Source organism: Ovis aries, chromosome 11 (genome assembly GCF_016772045.2).
Source record: "Ovis aries strain OAR_USU_Benz2616 breed Rambouillet chromosome 11, ARS-UI_Ramb_v3.0, whole genome shotgun sequence".
In the NCBI taxonomy this organism is placed as follows: domain Eukaryota; kingdom Metazoa; phylum Chordata; class Mammalia; order Artiodactyla; family Bovidae; genus Ovis; species Ovis aries.
In genome coordinates, this window is record NC_056064.1 from 27967956 (window position 1) to 27990282 (window position 22327).

The 22327-nt window shown below is 42.0% G+C and overlaps 1 protein-coding gene across 9 annotated transcripts in view; it reads right to left on the minus strand.

Annotated features, from left to right (window-relative positions):
- The window catches only part of MYH10 (myosin heavy chain 10), a 155623-nt gene that overhangs the window by 87340 nt on the left and 45956 nt on the right, over window positions 1-22327 (minus strand). For all 9 annotated transcript variants that reach the window (XM_060394825.1, XM_060394827.1, XM_027974903.3 and 6 more), the window contains 2 exons: window positions 13499-13655; window positions 2402-2429 (listed from right to left, as the gene is read on the minus strand). In XM_060394825.1, coding sequence (XP_060250808.1) covers window positions 2402-2429; window positions 13499-13655 — 185 coding nt within the window. The remainder of the gene's footprint in view (window positions 1-2401; window positions 2430-13498; window positions 13656-22327) is intronic.

A 22327-nucleotide genomic window follows, 5' to 3' on the forward strand; every position in this document is an offset into this window, starting at 1 on the left:
ATTTATTTTGCTTAGTAAGATCTTAAAAAACAAACCACCCCTACCCCCACCCACGCTGTTTCAAAAAAGAAAGCACTTTTATTTCCAAAGAAAACAGGAAGGGTCTTATCTTGGAATAAAGGACATTCCTCTAAGTGAAATAATTCAGCTTTATGAAGTGCTTACCAGAGGCCACTGCCCTCAAACCATCACTCGTGTGTGTGTGTGTGTGTGTGTGTGTGTGTGAAAGCCCCTCCTCTCGTGTGAGCAACACACCCAACCCTTTGACTCCCTGACACCCTCCACCCCATGCCCTCCTGCCCGCCCGCCTTTCTCCGCTGCCCACCCCTGCGGCCACACATGAGGAGCTCCCTCCCAACACCTGCGGCCACAACGCCTGCTCTCCCTGCTCCTGCGGCCCCAGGGGGCCCTGCTCTCCAGTTTCCTGACCCATCTCCCCCCTACCAGTCCCTCATCGTGTGCCACATCCCATGGTCCATCATGACAGTCCCTCTCGCTGATGTTCTCTGTTCTCTCGTCTCAGTGACCCCCACCTGAACCCACTTATAAAAACTTTCGGTGGATTAAATCTGATTCCCATTTCGACACCCTCGTAGGGGAGTGTCCACAGCAAAGGCCCCAGGTGTCTCACACTCCCTCCCCCACTGACCCTGGCCTTGGCCACGTGTCTGGCCTGGGAACCTGAGAGCACCAAGCGTGCACACCCTTACATCCTGGAGCTCGCGTCTGTACGGCTCCGGGCAGTCTGTCACCATGTTGGAGCCAGGGCTAGCCCACTGGAGAATGAGGGGACCCACCAAGGCACCCCAGTCAACAGGTAACCAGCCCCTGGCCCTCAGCTGCCCCCAGCCACAGGGTGGGCCCCAGGTGAGACGGCTGGGCCTGGCTTGGCTCAGCAGACAGGCCCAGCTGAGTCCAATCCAAGGGCTGGGAAAACTGCTTTCAGTCACTAAGTGTCCGGTGGTTTGTTGTTTAAGAAAAGCGAAACATTGCTGGAAGAAAATTTACACGAGAGAGGCTATTTTCTACTTCTCTCATACTTCTTGTTACCAAACACCGAAGTTTCTATGGGAAAGAAAAGCCAAGAGATGAGAACTTTCTCCGTTTCTGGTCCCCCCACCCGCCCACATCAGGCCCTGTCTCCTCCCTGATCCTGGCCCTCTAGGGGCCCTGACTCCCACCCATCTCGTCCTACCCCACTCCCATCAGTTTAACCTCTCCTACCTTAAAGACACCACCAGTAACAACAACAATTGATTCCTTACTGCTTTTCAAATGCTACAATTTTCACTCTAGAGCTGTTTGGAAGTAGTAGGCCCAGAGGTAGTTTTTTGCCACTTTTTAAAGCTTTTTCTTCTCACACACATACACCCACGTCATTCCTTGACTGACATCTGGCCTGACTCCCTCCCCACTCCAGCGCACTGAGGGCCCACGACCAGCCTCCCGCGCCTGCATGAAACCCCAGGCGCGTGCTCCTGTGTGTCTCAGTCTCTACGGTGCCTGCAGCCCACAGCTTGGGCATCTCTGTGGAGTCTCGCCCGCCTCCCCACCCTTGAACCCCGTCTGGAGATCCCACGCTCTGAGGGGACCTCACTTACCGCATGGCTTCTGTCCCCTAGGCCGCCGGCTCTGCATTCCAGGCACAGCTCCTACTTCACGTCCAATGACCTAGAGATGGCTCCCCCAGGAGCGCCTCAGGCACCTCAAAGTCAAAGTCCCCCACCAAATTCCTTCCCCTTTGCCCTGAACCTGTTCCTCCACCTTCCCGCGTCTCTGAAATCCACACAACTCCACCCTCTCCGAGCTCCTCTTTCTCAGGCCTGTCTCGCAACCTAAGCCCCACTTAGACATGCCCACTTCCATCCGGGTCCACGAGCACCTCCCCATCTGAAGGCACTTCCATCTCTCCCGTGGGTAACTCAATAGCCTCCCACTCGGTCTTCTCGTGATAATACTTCCCGGTCCTCCATCTTCCCCACTGCAGCTAACATGACTGTCCTAACCAGCGAAAATGATCACTTCCTGCTGTGGATGTTGTATTCGATCCTGACTTTCCAGTACTTCACACACGAGCATGTGATAATCAATAATGCTTTCTGGGTGATACAGGGAAATTCCTGAAAAGTCCAGGAGGTCAACACTTGGACAAACCAACTAAAGATGTAAGTTTCACAGATTAATGTTATGAAATGTGTGAAAAGCCCAGTTTGACAGCCAAACAGTAACACCAAAGCTAAGCAGAGCTTGCATACCTTAGACTTAAAACAATTAACAGCAAAGTTTACATCAGTCTCTTTAAATTACTGCTCTCCTGTCCCCCTTCCTCTCTCAAATACCAAAATTGCTTTTACTTTCCAAGAGAATAGAAAAGAAGTCTGAACGTTTAACATTTACTTACGTGCAAAGAATTGACTGGTCCTCACGATCTAGAAAACAAAATAAACAGAAAGACATTGAATATCTGCCTGTTTTTTAAAATATTTGATAAATAATAAATAGCCTGATAGCCTCTAAAATACTAGGAAATCTGCCCCTCTTAGGCCAAGTTAACGCTTTCCAATCCTGTTACGTATCATGCAGTCCTAAATTCAGTCAATTTCATCATTCTCAGGCCAGATTATCTGGGGAAGGTAACAATCCAAGCTCAGACAACTTTACATGCCTAATGAACCTGGATTCTCGAAGCCTGCTGCTCATCAGAGTCAACCAGGAAATTTTATAGAAACGAACTTCCCAGAGCTCCACCTTTGGAAGAGGGACTGAAAACCGCTTTTTACTTAGGTTCCCCAAGTGATTCTGATGCAGGGCCAGGCTTGGAAACCACTACCTTACAAGAAAACTCACAACCAGAGAGAAATCATTATCAATATACTCCTTAAAGAAGGAAAAAAAAGTATTAAACACTGAGTGGAAAAAAAGATTAAGGCAGGATAAACTCTATAAGAGTTTAACCACTGTCTGAAGTCAGAACATTAAATAGAGCAAAAATAAGGAAAGAACATAAAAGGAAAAAAACTATCATGACTTTAAAGTGACAAATAATATAAGTATTCATATTTAGGGCTTCCCTGGTAGCTCAGCTGGTAAAGAATCCACCTGCAAAAGCAAGAGACCCCAGTTCAATTCTTGGGTTGGGAGGATCCCCTGGAGAAGGGAATGGCTACCCACTCCAGTACTCTGGGTCTGGAGAATTCCATGGACCGTACAGTCCACGGGGTCTGCAAATAAAAAGGTTAAATGCAAGCCAATAACCTTTCTTGGGCACGTCCTTCCCGGATCCACAAGCACTTGGATGATCTCTGCCTGCCCTTCCTGCTCAGCTCAGTCATATCTCCTCTGTAGGCCCCCTCCAGACCCTCTTCCTCAGGCTCCTCACTGCTTCCTTCTTCTGACCATATTTTGGGGTTAGGCAAACAATACTGCCAACTGCCTGCCAGACTAGTATGTGCTAAGATCAGAGCCTGTCTTGCTTCTTTACTCCCAGACTTAACAGCCAGCCTTAGTCAACTAAGAGAATCCAGTGCGAGGAGCCAGGCAGGGCACTGGCAAGACATTGGGAACTGGAATCTTCTGCCGCAAACTGCCCACATATCTATAAATGAAACATTGATTCCTTGCTGGTTTTGGGCTCTTCACCTATAAAACTAGGATTTTACCAAGTTTTTACATATTATTCACTCTAAACATGAACCCTCGCACTCCAAATTCTCCTGGTCTGAGAATGTTTATAGAACTCCACTCATCCAAGTTTTTAGGGCTTTGCTAAACTAGTTTACACATTAGAGAAATCAAAACATATGCCAAAACATAACCACAATCAAATGGCCTCCTAACTTATTCAGAGCAGCCTTCTTCCTGCATCTGGACATGCTATTTTCATCGTGTGAAATCTGAGCTCTTCACAACCACAATCTACCCTTCAAATCTGCTCGGTATTTCTTCTCCCCATGCTTCTCATCCCACTCCCCCCCCCCACCCCGCCCCGCCAATAAAACAAAGGAACTCTCTTTGCAGGTGGACCCATCTGTTCTTGTCATGTCTTGCATCAGCTTTGAGCCTCAGTTTCACTATCAGTACAATCAGGTGAGGGCTTGTCAACCTCCAAGATTTCCTCCAGAGAATACTCTATAACTGAATCATTCCTTCCTTCTGCTTCACTGAATTCTCTTCACCCTTTCAGGATCAGCTTGGTGCTGCTACTGCTGCTGTTAAGTCGCTTCAGTCGTGTCCAACTCTGTGCGACCCCACAGATGGCAGCCCACCAGGCTCCCCCGTCCCTGGGATTCCCCAGGCAAGAACACTGGAGTGGGTTGCCATTTCCTTCTCCAATGCATGAAAGTGAAAAGTGAAAGGGAAGTCGCTCAGTCGTGTCTGACTCTTAGCGACCCCATGGACTGCAGCCTACCAGGCTCCTCTGTCTGTGGGATTTTCCAGGCAAGAGGACTGGAGTCGGGGAGGATCAGCTTAGGCACCCCAAATGTTTACAATGAACTTTATACTCTAAGAACCTATCAATGTAACTAGACTCAGCATATACCATATATTATAGTGACATTTAAGGGAAATACTTTACGTTCAGAAATGCAACTAGCCTTCTAAAGAGGAGAGATTCATTTGATAGCTCAGTTATTGTCCACAGCACCTCCCCAAAACCATAAATGGAGGTACTCAATAAATCCATGTCGAATTAAATTGTATTTTCAACAGTGAAAATGATTTTAGATCAGTGGCCTTAGCTCCTGCCTTAAAAAACTAGAAAAGAACAAATTAAACACAAAATGAGTAGAAGAAAAAAAATTATAAGGAACAAAAATCAGTGAAATGGGAAAACAGGAAAAGAAAATGGTGGCCAAATGCCGGATCTTTGAGATAAATCTCTAGACAAAATGATCAGAAATAAGACACAAATTGCCAACATCTGGAACAAGAAAGCGAAAACCACTATAGATCCCAGAGATACTAAAAGGATAATAAGGAAATATTAGGAGCCACTTTCTGCTAAAAAATTTGACAACTAAAATGAACGGAATAATGTCTTTAAAGGATAGACTACTAAAGTTCACTCAAGAAGAATCAATAACCTGAACAGATGTAGAAAAGACATTCAATAAAACAACATCCATTCATGAGTGAAAACAAAAAACACAGCAAACAAGGAATACAAGGGAACTTCAACAACTTGATAAAGGGCGACTGCAAAACACCTGCAGTTAACATCATGCTTAATGGTGAAAACTGAATGCTGTCCCCCAGAGACCAGGAATAAGACAAGGATGTCTGTTCTCACACCTATTCAACATCACAAATAAAAATAATTTAAAAGCATATACTTGAAAAGGAGGAAACAAGAATGTCTATCTGCAGAGGACATGACTGTCTAGAGATAATTCCAAAGAGTCTACCAAAAAACTTTCCCAAATAAGTGACTTCTGCAAGGTTGCAAATGATGTCAATACATGTATTTTAAAAATAATATATATATTTTAAATTTCTATATATCAATACTGAACAATTTGGTAATTAAAATTGTAAAGTTCCATTTAACACTAAAAACATGAAATATTTAGTTATCCTAAGGTATATGCTATACTTATAATAAATATGTGCGAGATCTATGTGCTAAAGACTGTAAAACACCAATGAAATAAAAGAAGACCTACATTAACAGAGAGACAAAACATGTTCATGGATTGGAAGACTCAATACTCTTGTCAGTTCTGCCCTTTTTGTTCTGTAGATTCAGTGCAATCCAATCAAAACGTGAAAAGTGGGCCATTTTTAGAAAATGGCAAGTTGATTTCTAAAATTTATATTGAAAGACAAAGGAACAATTTAAGATTTATTATATGACTATTATAATCAAGATGCTATGAAAAAGGACAAATGTACAGATCAAAGGAACAGAATCCTGACAAAGCAATTCACTGGAGAAAAAAAATGTTTTCTCAATAAACGATGCCAAGATCTACTGGATATTCACATGCAAAACAATGAACTTCAATCCATACTTTGCACCATACATGAAAATTAACTCAAGATGGATCACAGATTGAGTGGGAAAAAAAATCGCAAATCACTTATCCAATAAAGGGCTTGTAGCTATAAAGGACAGAGTTCTCAAAAGTGAATAATAAGAAAACAAACCATCCAATTTTTTTAATGGTTAAAAGATTTGAACACTTCACAAAAGAAGACATACAGGTGGCATACGCACATCAAAAGATGCTTAATATCCTTGGTCACCTGGGAAACGCAATTTAAGACCACAATGAAATGCCACTGCACACTTATCAGACTACAGTTTGATAAACCACCGACAACACCAAGTGTTGACAGAAAGCAGAGCTACAATTTTCACCCACTGATAGTAAGGATGAAAAATGGCACAGCCATTTGGAAAAGAGTGTGGTAGTTTCTTACAAAGTTAAAAATACACCTGTGTGACCCAGCAATCCTACTCCCAATTATTGAGTCATATGAAATTAAAACTTACACTCACAAAAAACCTAGTACACAAACGACCCTAGTGTCTTAATGGCCAAGAAACGTAAACTATCTAAATGCCCTTCAGATGGTAAGTGAATGAACAAACTGTAGAACACGCGTATAATGGAAAACTGCCAGAAACTAGCAAGGAGTGAACCACTGGTAGCTGACGCTCAAATGCACTGTGTCAGTGAAAGACGCCAGACTGGAAAGGCTAACCTGTGTCTGATTACATGACGTTCTGGAAAAGGCGAAACCACAGTGACAAAGGGAAAAACTCGGTGGTTGTCACGGACTAGGGGAGAGGGAACGCCTATAAGGAGCGTGCAGAAATTTGGATGGAAGATAGAACTGTTCTATATCTTGACTGTAGTTATGTAACTAGGTGTATTTGTCAAAACTCAAAGAACTATACACTAAAAAGGCGGAATTTTACTGCATATAAATGATACCTTAAATAAAATTACATATATTTAGTTTTCCCGTCCAGCAACATGTTACATATGTCTCTACACTTAAGACTTCAAAAATGTTTAGCAATATAAGAAATACCGCCTTATATTTGGGTTCTACCTATTTGCTCACCGCTTAACATTTATTGGAGAAGACCCTGATGCTTGGAAAGATTGAAGACAAAAAGAGAAGGGGTCAACAAAGGATGAGATGGTTAGATAGCATCACTGACTCAGTGGACATGAATTTGAGCAAACTCCAGGAGATAGTGAAGGCCAGGGAAGCTTGGCATGCTGCAGTCCAGGATAAGCACATCGTTAAACTTATCGCCCAGTCAAATCACTGTCTCACCCCCTCACTAGCCCTTTCGCCTCTGATTCTCACGCCCTCTTAGTCGTCTTCATAGCCCTTATCACATTATGATAGTGTCCTCATTTGTTGGTATCCTCAGTGAGATAACAAATCTCTAACACAAGCCACTAGATGGGTTTTCCTACATTTTACAGTTTCTCAGGGTAAGGAGTATTACTGTTTCCCACTGTCTGTATTTCCACATTATAACAATCAATACATAGATTCAAGGCAACTATAATTCATTATAAAACATTCTTTAGCCTAACAAAATAATGCCCATTGTCCGTTTCTGCTTTGACTTCTACTTTAGACTTGGCGTGACTTAACTGGTGCTTCCTTTTTGTACTCATTTGGCTGAGGAAATGCTCATCATTGCACTGCTATTATTTTTCCACTTGCAGAGGTCTTGTAGGGGGCATATGATTGTATTAGGCCCTGCTATTTACAGGGGGTTAAAAGTACATTTACTGCTGTAGTTGGTGTTACCTCTTTTCTGACCTTTCAAACCCTTCCTTGATGTTCCGTTTAAAAGATGGTTTGTTTTCCTTGCTTTTCTTTCTCCTAACTGAGTTTTTTTGGCTTCGAGGCATGTGGGATCCCACTTCCCCAACCAGGGACAGAACCCTCACACCTTATGTTGGAAGGTGAAGTCTTCAACCACTGAACCACAGAAGTGAAGTGAAGTGCAAGTCACTCAGTCATGCCTGACTTTTTGCAACCCCATGAACTGTACAGTCCATGGAATTCTCCAGGCCAGAATACTGGGGTGGGTAGCCTTTTCTCCCTAATCTACATGTAAAGGTTCACATTTTGATGTATATCAATCCTAGTCTTAAAATACTTATTGGAGAGAGGGGTTGGTATATGTGATTATTACTATTATACTAGCACATCACTCGGTGTATCAGACATAGTTGCAAGACGGCCGCTCAGGATTTCACTATAGAAATGAGCCATCCATTAAATAGTTACTTACTGGTAGAATAATTGGCTATTTTCAGTGTTTTGCAGGAAGCTGTGTCCGACTCTTTGTGTCCTATGGATTGTAGCCCGCCAAGCTCCTCTGTCCATGGGGCTCTCCAGGCAAGAATACTAGAGTGGGTTGCCATGTCCTCCTCCAGGGGATCTTCCCAACCCAGGGATTGAACCTGCGTCTCTTACGTCTCCTGCACTGGCAGGCAGTTTCTTTACCACTAGTGTCTCCTGGGAAGCCCTGTCAGGAAGCTACTGGAGGTTATTCTCCATCCAAAATACAGCCTACAGGACCCATAATTAAGGAAAACAAGCAAGGAAAGAAGCAAGGGATTTCCAGGGTGCAGGCACAGGCAAGTCTGAGGGGCACTAAGGGCAGAGTGGAGGGCCGAGGGTCTCGGGAGGCGTGGCTCTGGCAGAGGAAAGACTCCAATCACTTACCTGATACACGTCTCTGTATTGAAAGAAGACCTGTAGTTCTGTCAAATCAACGTTGGTCACTGCAAAACTAATCTGTTTCCCCCAAAATAGGAAAATTACTAACCCCAGGGAAAACAGCAAATTGTGTAAGAAGAGAAATGTGACCACAGGAAGAACAGTTTACACGTTTGAATACTACTAAAACGCCAAAAAATGTTGACTTAACTTCAATCAGGAAGATGGGGGCAATGTAGTTAAAAACTCTTTTTTCATAGTAGGAAGTCTATAGAAACCAACAGAAGTTTAAAAAAAAAGAATATCATAAGCCTGTTACTCATAAATACATACAAACACAAGACGAAAGAGACAAAATGACTTCCTCTCAAGAGGAAATCCAGAGTGGGCAGGGGGAGGACACGTGTTTGTTTTCTTTATCAATAACGTAAGCCTTGTCGTGGGCTTCCCAGGTGGTTCAGTGGTAAAGAATCCGCCTGCCGGGATCCTGCAGGTTGGATCCCTGGTCCGGGAAGATCTCCTGGAGCAGGAAATGGCAACTCACTCCAGTATTCTCGCCTGGGAAATCCCAAGCACAGAAGATCCTGGCGGGCTACAGTCCATGGGGTCGCAGAGTCGGACAGAACTTACTGACTAAACAACAGTAACAATCCCTGCTATATCGTGTGTTTCATTGTTTAACTATCTTTACGCATTATTTTTTAATAAAAAGTAAAAAGTAAGCATTCAACGTCCTTTGACAGCTTCTGACCTTGATGTTATCCAGACTATTCTGCCTTGTCTAATGGTTTAAAACCATTTAGATAACACAGGAATTATTTAGTCCTCGAGACTGGAAAGACTTCATTGCTGAAATTATTTGGGCCTCATGTCTTTGGGACATAGAGGTAAATGTCTCACAACCTTTACCATTTCTCCCACTGGCACTGTTCAGAGTTTTCCACCTTATTTCAAGGCATTTTTGTCTCTGTTTATAGGGTTATAAAACCTTTATCCTTTCTGGTGATTCTCTCCTCTTAGTCACACTTGCCAAACACTTGTCTGTTTTATGGTCTTTTCATGGAACCAGTTCAAGTTTTACTTAATTTTATGTTTTTCTTCTTATTTAGGTTCATTTCATGCTGTACTGTTTTGTTTAAATTGAGGTATAACTGATACATAACATTATATTAGTTTCAGGTGTACAACACAATGATTCAATATTTGTATATACTGTGAAATGATCACCACAGTTACATCTTAAGTTAACATCCAGGCTGTATTTTTAAAGGACTTTTTTTTTAATGTGTGTGAAATGAAACACAGAAAACCTCATGAGATGAAAAGCTCAGTAAATTATCATAAAGTTGCCTTTTATCTACTTTGTGAGTAAAAGGTTTGCGTATAAATTTTCGTTTACTAATAAAATATTTATAACTATGAATTACTTCTTAAAGCGGTTTTTGCCATAAGCCATCAGTTTTTTACACATGATATTTTGTTGTGATTAACGTCTAAAGAATCTGTAATAGCAGTTTTGATTTCCTCTTTTACCAAAAAATCATATGGATGAACGGTTAGCCACAGAAACAGTAAGAAGTCATTAAGCAGCACTCGTACCAAACAGGTGGGAATTTGTAAATACCTTGTCTTACTGCACTGTGGTTGGAGAACGTGGCCAGATCTGAGATTTTTAATGGTGATTTAGCATCAACATTACAAGCTGAGGTTGTAAACCTTCTTTCTGGTTGATGCGCAGTAGTCCTGTACGTAGTTTTCAATTCAAGCTTGCTAAATTGTGGTGATCACATTCTTTATGTTCTTTCCCCCCTACTTATCTCAAATTCTAAGAGAAGCACATTAAAGCTCCCCCTCTAATTATGGGTCACATTTCCTTTGTATTTCTAACAGTGACCCAACATCAATGATGCATATGTAAGTACTGCCTGACTCTCCTAGCGGATTACATCCCAGTGTTTCTCACTTAAATCCCCAATCTCTGCTCCCTCCTCACTCTCAGCTGAAGACCCTGTTTTGTGTTTCCCTGAGAGCACAGGAGCAAGCATTTTCACAAGTTCCTACCCAACGACTGGCAGATGCTTCCAAGACATCTGGCTGTGAAGGGAAGGAGAGGATGGAAGAGAGAACTTTCTAAAGTAACGGAGAAAATTTCAGCATGTTTAATGCTAACATTAAGAGCCCATACAAAGACAGGCAGAAGACAATGGACACTGTGAGCTTCCTGAGAAGGATCCAGGGAGAGATGTGACAGGCATCAGAGGTGAAGGAGGTGGGAAGACTGGCCTCAGACTGGAGTGGGTACAAGAGAGGATGGTCTGTAAATGTGGCTCAGGAGACTGGGGCACTTCCACTCTGGTGGCTTCTAACTTCTCATGGAACAGGGGAAGCAGCTGTCAGCTGGGGAGGAAAGCAGGGACCCACAAAGCTGCAGGGGGCAGAGACCTGAGGCAGACATTAGGGAGAATGAGATTATAACCTTAATAGACAATCAAGGAAGGATTAACGAGAGTGTTCTGTGTGGAATCTGGGCTCATGGTCACACAATTACAGGAGTACTGATTCAACTGTATGAAGAGAACTCCAGAGGCATCAGCAACCCAAGTAAGAGCATTAAAAAAAGATAAACAACTTAATTGATCTGGGGTGAGAATTCTGCCAACCAAGTGTAACTTCCCTGGTGGTCCAGTGGCTAAGACTCCGTGCTCCCAATGCAGGGCACCTGGGTTCCCTGGTCGAGGAACTGGACCCACACGCCACAACTGAAAGATGCCATGTGCCCCAACTAAGACCTCGTGCAGCCAAATAAATAAATATTAAAAAAAAAAAAAGTATAACAAAAGAGCAAAGGGACAGGGTGTAGGATACTGACAAAGATGGCTGAAATGATACTATGAAATCCAAACTATGTGAGGAAGAAAGTTAAGGCAGTACTGATAATACACAGGGGAAAAGCAGAACAACACACGGACCCTGAGATCTAAACAGTCAAAGAACACGGTCAGGAGACTTGCCGACTGAGCTGCCAAGACGGAAGGATTTTGCAATAGAATTTCTGAAATACTATTTGAAAAATAAGATCATTTCAGAAGGTGGCAAAGTCTAGGGTGTCAGCAGCATAAGTGAGAAGAGAAGAAGATTAAGGATCTGCGAGACCAAGGAGGTGGCTGTTAACGAGAAACTAAGAAGTACCACAGGGTTATGTCAGGCCTTGAGGCAGAGAAGAAATGACATGTCGGGGGTCAGACCAACCAAATAATGAGGCAAGGAGGAGGGAGGAGGGGGCCCCAGAAGAAAGATGCTACAGCGATGAGGGCAGGCAGAGGAGGGGCAGCATTTTCAAGGGGTGAAGAGCAGTTAACGAACGGCCCAGCAGACGCCCTGGGAGTAAAGACAGTGCCCTTGCCTCCCAGTGCACAGGGTCTGAGAGCAGCAGCCACTGCAGGGTAAAGCCAGGTTTCAGTTAAAGCCCGGAGGGAAAGAAAGCATTCAAGGCAGACACTGAGTAGGTAGGGAGGTGTGCCCATCACAGAGTGGGAGTAAGGCAAAATGAAGAGAGAGCTGTACGGAAACAACGTTGCGGCTGGGAAACTGAGGACCAAGGAGATGTGGGCTTCATTCTAAGACTCCAGGGAGACAGCAGACTCTCAGATCTTGGATATTCACGGTGGCTCCTGCAACTACTGTTACAGCAGAGCTTGCCTTTAGGTGTGTCTAGGTCAACAGGTCGGTGGCCGTGAGGGCTGCTACTGAACGGAAGCTTGCTGGGGTGGATGGCCATGAGGGGCGTCAGGGTCCAAGGAGGAGGGGTGACACCCCAGGAAGCCCGGGGTATCAGTAGTCTTTGGGCCCCTCGCATGGTTATGTACCAGGCACAGGCCTCAGAATTGCTGGGTTCAGCTTCTAACACACAGGACTGCAAGTGAGAAGTCTGAGCCCATTGACTCCATAGGGATCACGTGACTGTGCCCTGTCCACACCATGCTACGTGAGACCCAGCACGGGTCTCCTTTCAGGATCCCTGCCTGGGACTTGGTGAACCCTCTCAGTCTCAAGACTCAAGTCTTTCTTCAGCTCTGGTCAACTTTTTCAAAACTATCACTTCTTTCTTGGCTCTTGAGAGCCGTAGAGTTTTGATTATATTGGCTTATGGTCAAGTTCAAAAATATATGAAAACTAGATGCTTTTAAACATAAAAACTAACATGATGTATTTATGAAGCAACAAGCATACTTACCGGCTGCTTATAGAAAACAGCCGTATTACCCAGTCTAACCTTAAGAATTCACAAGTTTTCTACAATAAACATCTATTACTTTTCTTTTAATCTTTAAAAGAAAAAAAAACAAAACAAAACACTTAAAGCCCTCTGTAGAGAAGATGGAGACAGGGCTTCCATCTACCAATGCAGGAGATCTGGGCTCGATCCCTGGTCTGGGAAGATCCCACGTGCTGAGCAACTAAGCCTGCGTACCACAACTACTAAGCCTGTACTCTAGAGCTCGGGAACTGCAACTACTGAGCCTGAGTGCTCCTGAAGCCCGCAAACCTGGAGCCTATGCTCTGCAACAGGAGGAGCCACTGCAAAAAGCAGCCCACGCACTGCAACGCAGAGTAGCCCCCACCCGCCACAACTAGAGAGAAGCCTGTGCAGCCGTGAAGACCCAGCACAGACAAAAAATAATTAAAAAAAAAAAAAAAAAGACAAGGCTGAGACATTAAAAAAACAAAAACAAAAACCCAGGTCACATTTAAGAAATTCTGAGTATTCAGCATTGTAAACATCATTTCCAGTTACCTTGAAGCATGCATCTGTAAGCAGATTCTGATATAGCGTAGATGTGTGGAGGCATCTCATGACGCTTCTTCCCTCTGTACATTTCAATAATATTCTCAGAGTAAATTGGAAGGTTCTTGTAAGGATTTATGACTACACAGAAGAGTCCAGAATAGGTCTAGAACAGATAAAAATAAGATACAGTGTTAAAGACTGTAACCCCATGTATCAGGTGGGGTCCAATCAGGAGACAAACCACACAGTAATGTGAACAGGGGATCTTTATCATTTGCATAATTAATCTATCCCTGAAATTAAATCTAGCCCGTAACAGGCAATTCCAAACCACAAGCGGTTCTCCCACAGATGCGATTGCTAAACGGTACTTCCTTCGATTCAATTCCCTCATCTGTCAAATGGAAATAATAATAAATGCTTCATCACTTTACAGGGTCATTATTCAAACTGCATGTCATTTGCTTTTTCAAATTCATTCTCTCGAAAGTGTACAAGGTATGAAAAGTCCATCACGGTGGTTTCAGGTTCCACACTGCAATTCATCTTTAAGGAAATACTCATGGTCAAATTTGGGTATAATATCAATGATATTTTTTGGAAAATATAGATTTTTTTCATAAAAATAATTTATGTCAACTTGTTACAGGTTTAATTTTAAATGAGGTAATAAACATTTAAAATATTTAATTTCTAAACACAGTAAATATCATTAAAAATAATCCACATAAACAGCTCTTTGGAGGTCCTCAATAATTTTTAAGAGTCACAAGTCTTAGGAAGATAAAAACCCTCCTATCAGTAGGGTAATCATTACTCAGAATTAACAGTAGGAGCATTTTTGCCTTTAATTTTTTTAAAATTCACACAGAGTGATTTCTGAGAACTGACTCTGGGAATAATGGAAAAATAAGAGTGGTTAGGACTGCTGCCAGACTCTCTGGTCCTGGCGGGGCTGAACGCACCTCAGCTGCACTGGAAACCAGACCCTTTATTTTGGGTGATTCTAAGTCTAAAGGTGAGAGGACCCTAGAAAAGGCTGAAGACCGATGATGCTCGTCCCCTCATGAAGCACGGAGGGGCTTTTAAGCATCGGCTGTTTAGAAAGGCTGAAACCCTTGACAGTGGCCACCAGGGGGCACTGTCCAGACCATGCTGCTCTGAACGCAGCAGTTAATGGTGCTCAAAGGAAAGGCTGCTGGAAAAAAAAAAAAAAGTTGAAGTGATCAGAACCACCTCTCTAGCTGTTCTTTATCTTTGCTTCCCTCCCAACAGAAGATGGAATGCACTTCCTACCTAGATTAGTGCTTGGGACTAAAACAAAGGCAAGCAAGGGCCCTGCCTGAGCTCACCGATTTGGCCTGACTTCTAAACTGACCAGATGGACACCCTCCCTGTTTGCCCGAGGCCACAGTAATTACCTGCCCCTCCCTAGCTGACCGCTGGGTCTGCAGCCGCTGGCTTTCTCACGTCCAGCATCACACTCTGAGATGTGGGGCTGGCTCTCGGCCTTGCACCCAGTACCCTGACACCCTCCACCGACCTTCTACCAACAACGGGTCTCTAGTCTGACTAGCCCAGCCTCTCTCTGCCACCCACAGGACAAAAAGGAAACAAGAGATGATTAAAAACAGATTTTATTAAGGGCGAGAAAACTAAGAGGCAATCTTAACATTAAAATTTTTTTATTGCGTTTCATTTACACACAGTAAATTTGACAAATCAGAACTACATCTCAATGAACTGTAATATATAAGCATCTACTTTTTTATTAAAAAATGAGATATCTCTATCATGAAGTTACACTGTACTTTCATTTGTAAGAGGCAAATAATTGCATACTAGCCCAAAATGAGAACAACAAGAACTCAAAGGAATTTAAAATGTGCAAATTCAGTTTAACACCCCATAGCATGTACAGTAATGCTAACAGATCCTAACAATGACATCTGTAATCAGAAATCATGCCAGCCTGTGTGTTACCATGTGGTAGAGGCTTTTCTGAGAACTAGGATTACAGATGAGTAAGTCTCACAAATATGATGAAGTCATCAAAAAACAAGATGGAATAATCATCAGTATTCTATGCTTGCCAAAAAGGAGCAGTGACAGAGGTTTAAGTGAAGATAATAAACTGAGGTGCTTAAAGAGCTAAACTTCTATCCCAAAATTAGCTCAAATGCTGGGCTCCTGCATTAACTGATCACTGCACTTGGTCTTCCCCAAGTTACATGGAAGAAGAGTGATGGGGATGTTAAAATCATCTCTCTGGAGGCCTCAAGTTCAAAGTAGCCTTCATTACTGTTTGAATACACACGCAAGATGTTAAGCACCTTTAAGCACACTAGGGATGAACACAAAAAAGATACATTAAACAAGACACAACATAAGGTATTAAAAAGAGAATGATACAAAAAGAAAAAGATGCACAAGTCTTTGCAGTAGAGAAAACTCTGGAGCAGAACAAACAACAAGCCGATGGCCACCTCATCAGAAACAGTAAAACCAGGTGCAAATTCCAGGTCCAGAGGGTCGCTGATGTTCTTTTTAAAGACAAACAGGTCAAAACAAAGGATAAAGGAATTCCTATTAAAACAGTAAGAACGTATAGCCTGGGAGGGTACATCCGGGGCAGAGTGAAGGGCAGCGCAGCTGACAATGGTCTGCTCTGTGGAAGGTGAGAGGGAAGAGCCTAGACAGGCAAACGGCAGCACTGAGATTCTGTCCTCCCCAGGTGATGAGGTATCCGGGGCTCAGGGGAGAAGAGTGATGGAAGGGAAGAGGCATTCCTCACACAGTATAAATCTGGCACCACATGGAAGAGAGCCTGAAGAGGCAAGAGGTGGGAAGCAGAGGGTGGAGGTGTCTCCAGGCACAGTAACAGGCCTGCAGTAGAGAAAAGCAAGACAAAAATGCAGCAGCGGGGCACCTCCCTGGTGGCCAGTGATTAAGACTCAGCACTCCCAACGCAGGGAGCACAGGTTCGATCCCTGGTTGAGGAACTAAGATCCCACATGCCACATGGCATGGTCAAAAATAAATAAATAAATTTTTTTTAAAAAGAGCAGAATTGAGTCATGAAGAAAAAGACTAAAAACTCAACAGCACTCAGAACTCTGACTAGAGAAATCCATTCAAGGCGTCTGTTAAAGTTGACTCCAAGGTCACCAAGCTTCAGAGAATGGAAAAGTTATGGGTGGATAGGAAAAATCATTTGACTTGTGGGGAAAGATAATGAATCCCTCTTCAACATATTAAGACTGTGGCATGTTAAAAGGAGATTCATTACAATAGGGGAGCCCAGGAGAATGAATGCCTACTGAATAGTCAGAAACACTGAAATCCTAAAGTCATGAGAACATTTTGAAAAACTGCAAACGCTTGAAGAAGCTTGTACAGGCTTTAGGACAGCAAGTAACAGTTATTAAGGTGAAGGGGGTGGCAGAAGATGAGATGAGATGGTTAGATAGCATCACCGACTCAATGGACACGAATCTGAGCAAACTCCAGGAAATAGTAAAGGACAGGGAAGCTTGGTGTGCTGCAGTCCTCGGGGTCGCAGAGAATCGGACAGGACTTACTGACTGAACAACAAACCAAAAAGAGACATACAAAAATACTAGCACACAAAAGATTTATTAATTTTTCAGCACCGTATGCTGCTGAGTTGGTGATGGACAGAAGCCTGCCGTGCTGCAGTCCATGGAGTCACAAAGAGTTGGACATGACTGAGTGACTGAATTGAACTGATGCTGCTTTCATGCCTCCAGGCGTCTCTATATGCTGATCACTCTGCTTAGAACATCCATCTTCTATCCAGTATTGGAAAATGTTACTCGTCCTTTAGGGCTGGGCCTCAGTTGAAGAAAGCAGGGATATGCATATACATTATTACTTTGAAGCTTTGAAGGTCTAGAGAACCAGAGAACTAAGAAAGGTAGAGATACCAGTGCAAAGGAGCAGATAGACAGTCTCCTGTTAGAGACAGGGCACTGAACTGGGAGCATCTCACAAACCTCCACCCCAGCCACAGCCCTCAGAAGAAATCCGACATCCACCCGAGAGGAAGGGGAGAGAAGAAAGAACAACTCACGCACACCATCTGCAAACGCCACACCTGGATGAAATTCACATGTGGCTTAGTGGAAAAGAACCCGCCTGCCAATGTGGAGACTCGGGTTCAATCCCTGGGTCAGGAAGACCCCCTGGAAAAGGAAATGGCAACCCACTCCAGTACTCTTGCCTGGGAAATCCCATGGACAGAGGATCCTGGAGGGCTACAGCCCATGGGGTCAGAAAACTTATCAACTTACGACACAACACAACTTAAAAAACAACAACAACCCTACATAATGAGGGAAAGTTCATCATCCAGAATATTCAGAGAGAAAAATGACCTCTGGACATTCTCTACAAAATAAGCTGAAAGAAAAACTTGAAGAAATAGATTTATGGCTACAACAGAATGGAGTATGATGTAGACTCTTAAAGACACAACAAAGGTGGATAACAAAAGAAAAAGAAGGTACAGAGATAAAAATAATTAACAAATATGAAAGTTAAATTGAATAAATTAAAGATGAATATGAAGAGCACAGAAAGGATTACTAAAATATTAATCATTATCGCTCCTTAGGGGGAAAAACAACCAAAATTCTGTAAAAAGAATAATAATAAAAAATAAACTTGAAGAAAACTGTGTGTGTGTGGGAGAGGGGCAGGTAATACATGGTGAATGAGTAAAGAATTCATCAAGCCAATAAACATAGAGGGAATGACATTAAATTATCACCGTTTGGCTTCCTAATGAAATGATGGACCAGGACAGTGCACATCACAGGCACTAAAACCCTTCAGAAAGGGCAGACACTCCTAAAACAGGAATCAGGCCGACAAAGCCCAAACTGATTCACTGATCCATCTCAGCATCGTCAAGTGAGACAGCTGGCATCCTGTGCCTCTGGAATCCGAATGTGATCAAGCCTCTGCATCCAGTTTACAGGAGGCACCATGGGAATGCAATCAACAGAATCCAGACTATGGGAAACTCTACAGCACAACAGACCTCGTTTCTTCACAAAAAAAAAAAAAAAAAAAAAAAAAAATCCACCCAGGAGGACAGTAAACATCCCAGGCTTTCAGCTGGGACCCTAACTGGTGTCCCCTGAGAGGTTAGAGGGTACCAGAAATAGACCAGCCCAAAGCCCAGGAGGGAGGAAGGTAAACCCCTGAGCAACCTACATGCACACTCATTCCCCTTGATCTAACTGCCTGCCCAGAGCGTGAGGTCACCCAGAGCCTCAGATTACCTCCACAACCTCTCATATACAGTAACTGGCACAGAGGCGATGGTTGTAACTAAAATCCAGAATAATATGTGGGTCTCCTATGAGTCTACTTTTATTGCCCTTGTATCTTGTATCATAGACAATCATAGGCTCAAGTAATCAAAAGACGATTGAAATTAGTAACATTGATAAGCCTCTGGTGAGACTCATTTTTAAAATGGTAGAACAGATGGTCAGTATTGGGAATGCAAGAGAATATCACAGCAAATCCTACAGGAGACAAGAGGGTTATTAGGAACAACATCAGGCAAATTAATTTGAAAATTTAGATGAAATACACAAATTCCTAGAAAAACTCAACTATTAAAACTGTTACCCAAAGTCTTTAATCTGAAAAATTCAAGAACTATGAAAGAAAAACTTCCCCACAAAGGAAACTATATCATTATTTTTAAATGAAATAACATCAATACTATTCAAACTCTTCCAGAGAAAATACAAAGATAAAATATTCCCAGATTCATTTTAAAAAGCCAGCATAATTTTGACAGCAAACATGACAAGGACATTTTAAGAAAGGAAAATTTTCAATCAATCTCCTTTCTGAATATAGATACAAAAATTCTACACAAAATATTAGCAAATAAAATCTAGGAATCCAGTAATATATATGAAGAATATTGGTCCTTGCCAGGTTAGTCTACCACTAAAAAATACAGTATACGATTCACCATGATAACCAAATAACCAGAAAAATCACACTATTGTCTGATCAGAAGCTGGGAAAACATTTGATAAATTAACACCCAGTCAGTATTTAAAATGGCATAGAAAATGGCAATCCACTCCAGGATTCTTGCCTGGAAAATTCCATGGACAGAGGAGCCCAGCGGACTATATAGTCCATAGGGTTACAAAGAGTTGGACAGGACTGGGTATGTACACAGTATTTAAAAAAACTTATCCATGCAGAATAAAAACTAGCAATAGGAGGAAACTTCCCTCAATCTGATAAAAGAATATTCAAAACAAAACAAATCACTCTTAGCAGTGAAATGTTGAAAAGTTTCTGATACAAAGATGCCTTCAATAACCACTACTATTCAGCAAACATTTACTGAACTTCTTAGACAATGCAATAAAGCAACGTATAAGAATTAGAAAGGAAAAAATAAAACTGTCATTTGCAGACATGAGTGTATTCAATATCCATAAGAATCTTCAACAAAACTATTACAATCAATCAATAAACTTAGTAAGGTTGGTGAATATAAAGTCAATATATAAAAGTTGATTGTAAAAACATGGCAACTGTATTACTACTTCATGGTAACAATTTAAAAACATGTAAAACACCACTTAAATAGCATAAAAAATTAAATACCTAAAAATAAATCCAATAAAGGATGTACCAAACCTAAAACATATTACGAAAGATTAAGAAGTAATAAAAAAAGAACTAGAGGAACAGATGCTGTAGAGATCTCATTTCTCCTCTAAGCTGATCTACAAAATCAGCAAAAATCCAATCAAAATTCTAATCAGGTTTTGTGTGTATGAAAGACTGACAAGACGGTTCTAAAATTATACTGAAATGCAAAGGACCTAACAACCAAAACAATCTCAAAGAACAAAAGTGAGGGTTTACCATACTGGATACCAAGACACATTGTGTATGTGCAAAGTCGCTTCAGTCGTTGTCTGACTCTTTGCGACCCTATGCACTGCAGCCCGCCAGGCTCCTCTGTCCATGGGATTCTACAGGCAAGTGTATTGGAGTGGGCTGCCATGCCCTCCTCCAGGGGGATCTTCCCCACCCAGGGATCGAACACACATCTCTTATGTCTCCTGCATTGGCTGGTGGGTTTTTACCACTAGCACCATCTGCAAAGCCCACAAGATATAGTATAAAGCTGTAATAATCAAGATAATGTGACATCAGCCCAAGGATGGCCATAACAGACCCATGAAACAACAGGAAGTCAAGCACACATTTGTGAGCACCTGATTTATGATAAAGGTGACACTTCAGCACAGTGGAGAGAGGGTTGTGTTTCAATAAATGTCACAGGACTAATCGAATAGACATGTGGGGGAAAAAAATTAACCTTGCCCATACCTTGTACCATACACTAAATTCACTTCCAAATAGAACTGAGACTGACTCTTAAGAAATATATCATCAAATTCCCTTTCCTCTGAGTCAAGCAGCAGGAGACTGAGAATGGGGAGAAAATGAAGCCAGGATGTTTATCCCCCAGGCCAGTGCGTCAGGTTCCCTCTGAAGGCGGACAGTTTCCACCAGGAAGCCCTCTCCACAAAGCATCCTCTCCTGATCAAGGTACCAGCTCTTTGTTTCTTTAAAGATCAAGGTTGGTCCAGGGCTCTCAGCCATCACTAGTGACAGGATACTGCAACATTTCTGCATCTGTTTTCTCAACTCTATTCACGTGTTTGTAAATCCTCCCCTTATTAAATGTACCAAAAACCTATTTAGAGGGCCGTGTGTTTCCTAATGGAATCTCTCAGGTATTATCTAGAAATGCTCAAGATATGAGTTAAGGATATGCATGTCCTGTGTCACCCAGAAATTCCACTCCTGGTTATACACCTTATAGAAAGCCATGCTTATATGCACCAGGACATGACCAAGGCTGTTCACTGAAGCACTGTTTGCAATAGCCCTAAACTGGGCGGGAGACAGGGGGAATGCTCAAAATCAGTTGAGGGGATAAATAAATTGGGACAAAAATCTTACACTGGAACATTACATTCCACAAAAATGAACAAAATACTTTTATAGTTCAGGGCATTTGACTACTCTTAGAAACTGTTAAAGATCCCCCAAATCTTCTGTATTATATATTTTTATATAAATATACATATATTAATAAACTAGGTTTTTTAATGTGTATTTATTTGTTTAAAAATAAAAATAACATTTTTAGGAAAAAAACCTTTTGTTTTCTAAAACAAAATAAGAGTGGCACTGTCTTTTATTTGCAAATCTTTTGTTGTCTGGCTTAATAGAAAACACTCAATTTTCTTAATAGAAAACATTCAACATTCCATTTCAGCGTTCAATCTGTGATGTTGTTTTGACTGAAATACATGAAATTAGTCTTTCACTGATATTTAATTTGAAGAGGGAGGAGTAGTTTAGCAGTCTTTTCATGAAGTTATAGATATTTCTCTTTGATACTACACCAAAACTCGACAAGTGAGAATTGCTCAAAAATGAGATGCAATGTAGCATGTGACACCCTGTCAGTGAACCTTCCATATCCTGTCACATCGAAGTCACTGGCTCAACTTCTATGCTGAACGAATCTTTTACCCAGGCATGATTTTGTAACATCATGTACACATCATTTGGAAAACTTTGGCTCAATGAATTATACAAGTCTTCCAAATGATAACATCTCACACTATATGACATTATTTAAAAAAAAACAACACATTCATTAATATTGCCATCTACCTCATCAGAAAGGTTTTATGTATTGACAAGGTATTAAGTTCAGTGGCAGATGCAACTTTTAATTTT